Source organism: Bactrocera neohumeralis, unplaced genomic scaffold (genome assembly GCF_024586455.1).
Source record: "Bactrocera neohumeralis isolate Rockhampton unplaced genomic scaffold, APGP_CSIRO_Bneo_wtdbg2-racon-allhic-juicebox.fasta_v2 ctg5989, whole genome shotgun sequence".
NCBI lineage: Eukaryota > Metazoa > Arthropoda > Insecta > Diptera > Tephritidae > Bactrocera > Bactrocera neohumeralis.
The window spans coordinates 1-7132 of record NW_026092879.1 but is presented as its reverse complement, the minus strand read 5'-3'; the positions used below and the strand labels follow the sequence as shown (position 1 = coordinate 7132).

Below are 7132 nucleotides of genomic sequence, written 5' to 3'. Positions count from 1 at the left end.
TCACTGAGCTTATCTGTCCTGGACAACCTATTGGTGAGCTACTTATGATGTCGAATTAGGAGAGTGGGGGGAACCAGCTCCACCAAAACCGATAGAACATCGGGAAGAACTACGCAAATAATAAAAAACACTCATCAAATGAAAGTTGGCAGCGTTGGTGACCAAGCAGCGATTTGAAAAAGAAACATTTGCATCCACGCGAATTACAATTCGTCTTTACATCTAGTGAATTATGGTCGATTATGAATGATATTTAAACCAAAAAAAAAAAAAACAAATAAATGTAATTTGGCTAATAACGAACCCTATTAAAAATTAAGGAATTTGAGTTGTACTTTTAATTGGGCCAAACAAGTTATTCTCGATTTGAATAATTTCAAACGGAATATATTTCGAACAATCATTTATTTGTTTAAATACTATGCCAGTATTGCTACTGAGCATGGCAAAATAGTGTTGCGTAAGCTAATTTAAACTACTTATTACTAGTATATAGATATAGGAAATTCAAAAAATAATTTCTTTAAGAATCCTTTTTACTTAAAAACTTAGCTTAGAACTAAAAAATAATGTGGTAAATCTGTTAGGATAATTAAACACTCCATTTGGGAACGAGTAGGATTCCTGATCGCCGGCATATAGCTAAATTCTGATATATAAAACGTGTATGTAGTTTGTGATAACAAAAATTTTTACTTAAAATTCAGAAAACATGGCTATTATAATCATCTCTTGATTTATCTTACAGTAAAAAATTGTGTTTTACTGTTCAGACGAATTATTATGATATGTAATACCAAATTTTTCCACAAGAGTTATCTCTTTTGGTACACTCATTATCAAAAACAATTTTCAATGTGTCCATGAATAAATTAACTACAATGCTTAAAAATATATGGCATATTTATTTATATCAAGAAGATATAATTAAATCTTTTGATAACAGTATTAAACTTCATTCTATAACAAAATTTGAAAATAGTATTTATACATGTACAAATTAGTACTATAAATTTATAATTTTATATTATAGCATTTTCGCTTTCTGCAATCCGTTTCGACCTCTCGCCACCCTTATTCACCAGAGGTGGCCATTATGTTTTATTGTGAACGTACACTTGAGGGTTAAGGACTGTGAATGGCTCTTTTTTCTATGGTGAATGGGACTTTCCGTACTCCTCTATACCATGGTTATGCTCTTATTTCTCTCTTCTCTCGTTTGGGTTTCTGTAACTGGCGCTGATAGCTCATAAATATAATCTTGTAATCTTGCGGTACTAGCTAGTATACTTCAGATGCTTCGCTGGAAAATAGAATTATATGTATACATGTATGTACATATATATAAATGATCAGGATGACGAGTAAAGTTGAAATTCGGTTGACTGTCTGTTTGCCCGTCCATCCATAATCTTACACGAACTTTTGCAAATAAGTGAAATCGAAGAAAATCAATACGCCGTAGACATTAAATTTTACCAGCAAAATGGTATGAGAGACCTTTATAGGGGCTGACGTGCAAGTTGGACGATGGGCGTGGCCCACATAACACAATTTTAAATTCCATTTGATGATAATCAAATGTAATAATAAACCCTTCTGGGCAGTCTCGCTCACATAACAGAAACAAATAACCAATAGTCAACGAAATTTCTCCAGCTTTTTTGGGATACGAAAAGTTACTTTTACGTGGGATGCGAGATTAATGCCGGTATTCTGCTTGTCACGATTGTCTCATGTCTCTAATTGAGACAATCGTAATTTAGTGACTCTGTTAGTCAGGATGTCTCATTTTGGTATTCTGGCAGATACAGTCTCAAAAATATTCACCAAATAGTATGGTGAAAAGAAGGGCAGCAATCAGCTGTTTAGTTTAGCTGATTAGAGATGAATGCAAGTGCACAATCGTAATGTATGAAACGATTACATGCAATTAGTTTTTTTCATAAAATTTCAGCAGTAAAACTTCTTCTTAATAATTGCACAGTACAATTATTGAAAACTAATACTGAAATAGTTTATAATAAATGCTTAACATATGCATTTTATCTGAATCAATTGTTAAGTAAATATGAAAAAATTTAACAACACAGTTATCGATTAACACATGTGTTCATCTTTATATTTGATAATAATGGAAAAGGAAGGTAAGTAATTGTAAACAATATAAATTTCATTATTTTATGATTATTATAGTATATGTATAATATATCTTTTTTACAGATCATAATAAAGTGTTGCGCACCTCGAAGGAGCAAATAGAGTGCTATCTAAATTTTGTGCGGGTTCACCCGGAGATAAAGTTGCACAAAAACGACCCATCGCGGCCGAAAAGAATGGAGGAGCTTTGGGCCCTAAAAGGGGCCCACTCGGAACCCCACAAAATGGAGAGAGGTAATATTTAACCATAGACATTGGCATATGTATGTATTTATGTCCTTTGATTTACAGAATCTGAGCCATTGGAAAAACCAAATAAGGTCACGCGCAAGGACAGCCAAGGCGCACAAGCTGGTGACAGGTGGCGGTCCCAGCTTAACAAGTGAGCTCTCTGAAACAGAGCAGAGAGCGTTAGAAACGTCAGGGTCAATTGCGGTTGATGGGTTGGCAGATGTACCAACCATTGGCACAGAGGTAAGAATAGCAAGAAAGACCAATACGAGTGTGCAGAATTTATAATTGTTTTTTTCTTTTTCTAATTTAGGAAGAAGTAGTTTTCACAGCTGCACCGTCACCTCTAAATACGACTTCGGATGCATCCAATGATTGCACTCCGTCATCGTCCCGTAGTAAAAAAATGACGACGGACGAAATGTTCCGAAATTATCTATATGGATTTAATGGAAGGAAAAGCCGAGGAGGAGAGAGCTTTCCGTATTCAAACCTTAGATTCCATTAATAAACAATCGGAATCCATTAATAATTTAGCGGCAGCGATGGTATTGCTTGCTCAGACCATCGTAAAAAACACCGAAGATTGTACAAAAAAGTAAAAAATGTGCTTTTTTATGTACATATTAATTATTTTGTTGTGATGTTTTTTGTACAAAAAGTGAAAGTGAAAATGTTCCTTTTTATATACTTGTATGAATTATTTTATTGTTATGTGTTTTGTACAAAAAAGTGAAAGTGAAAAATGTTCCTTTTTATATACTTGTATAAATTATTTTATTGTTATGTTTATTTATTTTATAAATAAATGAAGTTTGAATTGAAATATATGTATATGTAGAATTTTTAATTATTTAATGTGTTAATGCACCTTTGACGTGCTGCTCTGCCTCAAAACAGTCAGATTGCGCCTGAATGTAGCTAGAAGATATGCACCTTATTATCCATTATTGCAAAATTATAAATATTAATACATTACCTCTCTTCCTCCTCTCGTTTTTTCATCATAAGGTAAAATAGTCCAACTTCATCAGCCATTGTTGTGTTCTTATTTTTCTATGACCTGCTGCAAAGCACATAACAAGTTAGAGACTGATATGGCTCAATTAGAGATGAGACAAACTCGCCAGAATACCAAACAGTCTCAAAATAGATTTCACCACAGATTCGTCTCTATTAGAGACTTGAGACTGCTCGCAGAATACCGGCATAAATTTAAAAATAACATGTAAGGAAGGGCTAAGTTCGGGTGTCACCGAACATTTTATACTCTCGCATGATAAAGTGATAATCGAGATTTCATTATACGTCATTTACATATTTTTCAAATACCGTATTTGTGTAAAGGTTTATTCTGCTATGATCATTGGTTCCTAATGTATATACTCGTATTATACAGAGAAGGCATCAGATGGAATTCAAAATAGCGATATATTGGAAGAAGGCGTGGTTGTAAACCGATTTCACCCATATTTCGTACATGTCATCAGGGTGTTAAGAAAATATTATGTACCGAATTTCATTGAAATCGGTACAGAAGTTCTTGAGATATAGTTTTTGGTCCATAAGTGGGCGAGGCCACGCCCATTTTCAATTTTTCAAAAAGGCCTAGGTGCAACTTCCTTCTGCAATTCCTTCCGTAAACTTCAGTGTTTCTGACGTTTTTTGTTAGTCGGTTAACGCACTTTTAGTGATTTTCAACATAACCCTTGTATGGGAGGTGGGCGTGGTTATTATCCGATTTCTTCCATTTTTGAACTGTATATGGAAATGCCTGAGGGAAACGACTCTGTAGAGCTTGGTTGACATAGCTATAGTAGTTTCCGAGATATGTACAAAAAACTTAGTAAGGGGCGGGGCCACACCCACTTTTCCAAAAAAATTACGCCCAAATATGCCCCTCCCTAATGCGATCCTTTGAACCAAATTTCACTTTAATATCTTTATTTATGGCTTAGTTATGACACTTTATAGGTTTTCGGTTTCCGCCATTTTGTGGGCGTGGCAGTTGGCCGATTTTGCCTATCTTCGAACTTGACTTTCTTATAAAGCCAAGGAATACGTGTACCAAGTTTCATCATGATATCTCAATTTTTACTCAAGTTACAGCTTGCACGGGCGGACGGACGGACAGACAGACATCCGGATTTCAATTCTACTCGTCACCCTGATCACTTTGGTATACTTAACCCTATATCTGACTCTTTTCGTTTTAGGACTTACAAACAACCGTTATGTGAACAAAACTATAATACTCTCCTTAGCAACTTTGTTGCGAGAGTATAAAACAGCAATTTGCCTGTATCGAAAAATGGAATTAAAAGTAAAATAGCCGACAAATTAAAACATGTACATACGTACGGTTTCACGGTTCAATTCAAAAAGAGTTCGTTTTTCGTTTTATGGAATCGCTTAGCCTAAATCTTAAACTCACGGCTTAATCTAGTGGACAAGAACGAGGTCGTTTAGCTGCATATATCGTGTGGGGTGTAGCCAATTGTTGCGCTCCTGAAGGCCCGTCAGGTATACTTTGGACCACTGTTGCCAGAATTGTTGCTTGAGACAGAAAACAAGTCTCATCTCTCGCAGGGAGCATCCTATTAGTAGATACGCTGGTGTTAACGTTTTGTCATCGTTGGGAACTTGGCTCAGAGGTACTAGGGGGCGAGAGTTGAGGATGGCCTCCACTTCGGGTAAAAGTGTTGATAGCTCCTCTGCTGTGGAAGTTGGCATTCCTCGGCGTCCAATGAACCTTTTTAGGGCGAAAATAAATGAATTAGAAGATAGGTTCGAAACTAATTCTAAATGTACTGCTTTTGAAGTGAAGCAAACGAAAACTGCAATATAGGTTTTTACGGGTGGTCGACCGCGTATTTTCAAGGTTGTGTATATCGGACCACAAAAAGCTACGCCACATATAAGAAAGGGCCGTAGTGCTCGAAGTCTTTCGACTGGCAAATTTCCCATTATTTGATCTTGCAACTTCGGCTTGTAATGAAAACAATGCATACAGTTTCTTACGGTTCTACTGCAAGTTTCTCGGACATTAATTAGCCATATGCGTTTTCGAAGTAGCGCAACCAACGCTTTAGCAATTATAACGAAGTGCGAACTTTTATTTAGTAAAAGAGGTAATTTGACATCGTATGGTTCAGGTGCATTTAATACGCGAACGCCTACTCGGATTAATTTGAACGACAGCGACAAATCCGAAAACGGGTTGATGTTTTGCAAATTTGCGGGTAGGGTGGTACCTTTATGAAATTTCTGAATATAATCCGAAAATTCTGAATGTTGGGTCACCTGTGCAATTTTTAGAAAACTCAAGTTTAGCTTTTCTGAAGTCAGATCCTGTCCCTTCCGAGATTTTGGTTGTCGTCTGATCCATTGTAATATGTATGTGACCACTCGAAGGAATATCTTATGAGAAGAGAATTTTTAAATAAGGTCCAATATTGAATTTTTCTCAGCAGTCGAAATTAATGTAAATGTAGTTTTCTTGTTCTCTAATGCTTCGTCTTGTGGTGAGAGCTGGAAGTGGTTATTAATTTGCCATAATGCAGGGTCTTCTAGGAGGAACTGTAGACCGCCAAACCATATCGAATTATTCAATTCGTCCACGATACATCTAATAGACACATGATATGCAGGATTTGTTTTGTTGGCACATGCCCCAATGTACTTTGTCAGTCAACTTTTGGATTTCGGGCACTCTTTTTACAAAAAACGTTTGTGGTGAGGATGGATATGTAAGCGCTACTCTTGACCATAATTCCGAAAGAAGATGTGCTGCCGGAAGCTCGAGACGCGGGAGAGATTTGGTCTTCAGCGGAGCCACTCTAGGCTTTGCAGTAAGCAGCACACATTTAATACCACTAGCAGATTGGCTTCGTGTATATATGCAGCACTCGTACGCCCCTATTAAGGCGTCGGCGAAGCCATGTATTTGGCGGATGGCACTCGACTAAACATTTACGTAACGAGGAATGCTTATCGATGAGAGCCGCATTAGGTTGGCTTTAAAGATCTGTGGCAAGGCGCGATGGATTCAACTTATTCCAATTTAGTTTTTGGATCCAAAGCTCTTGCAATAAGATTGTTTTTTGGGAACTAGTAATCCAAGAGGATCAAAAGGGCGAGCAGAAACTGACAATAAGTTACGTTTGATGGCTCGCTGATCATTAAAATTGTGATCTAAAACAAATCGAAACAAATCCTCTTTCGGCAACCAATGGATTCCAAACGTTTTAGTGGAATTTTTGTCATTTAAGCTTAAGGACTTTTCAGTACAATTACTGTCAAAAAATTTGGGGTAGTTCGAAACCATTTCGTTAAGATGAATCCGGCCGAATTGAATATTTTAATTACATCACTTCCCAACAGATCTAGAGACTCAAAATTTTCGGACCCCGTTATTAAATCATCGACATAAAAATCCCTTTTCATGGCGAATGACCCAAGTGGATATTTCATTGTATTGGCATCACTGAGCATTTGCAAACACCGTGTTGCGAGAAATGGAGCAGGCGCAGTGCCGTATGTTACGGTGTTAAGACGAAAAATTTAAATTTGCTCAGAAGGATGCTCTCTCCACACAATAAGCTGACAAAATCTGTGTTCTTCATGCATAATTATTTGACAGTACATTTAATTTAGTCCGCTATTAGTGCATGTTTGAGTAAGCGAAAACGAAGAAGAGTTGAGAGCAATTGAGTAATCAATCGCTTTAAAGAGCATTCTG

General features: G+C 36.6%; 1 protein-coding gene across 1 annotated transcript; it reads left to right on the top strand.

The window, feature by feature from the left end:
* The first annotated feature begins 2107 nt into the window (after positions 1 to 2107).
* LOC126767401 (uncharacterized) lies at positions 2108 to 2575 on the top strand. The gene is made up of 3 exons (XM_050484928.1): positions 2108 to 2147; positions 2224 to 2394; positions 2452 to 2575. Exons 1-3 carry the CDS (start codon positions 2108 to 2110, stop codon positions 2544 to 2546), a joined length of 306 nt encoding a protein of 101 aa, XP_050340885.1. The 3' UTR covers positions 2547 to 2575.
* Positions 2576 to 7132: the final 4557 nt, after the last annotated feature.

What these genes read in the sequence shown, in the direction of transcription:
- LOC126767401 (XM_050484928.1), top strand. Translation starts at nt 2,108, where the DNA reads ATGTGTTCATCTTTATATTTGATAATAATGGAAAAGGAAG. An exon ending in GATAATAATGGAAAAGGAAG is followed by an intron (nt 2,148 to 2,223) that starts GTAAGTAATTGT and finishes TCTTTTTTACAG; the next exon opens with ATCATAATAAAGTGTTGCGC. An exon ending in ACCCCACAAAATGGAGAGAG is followed by an intron (nt 2,395 to 2,451) that starts GTAATATTTAAC and finishes TTTGATTTACAG; the next exon opens with AATCTGAGCCATTGGAAAAA.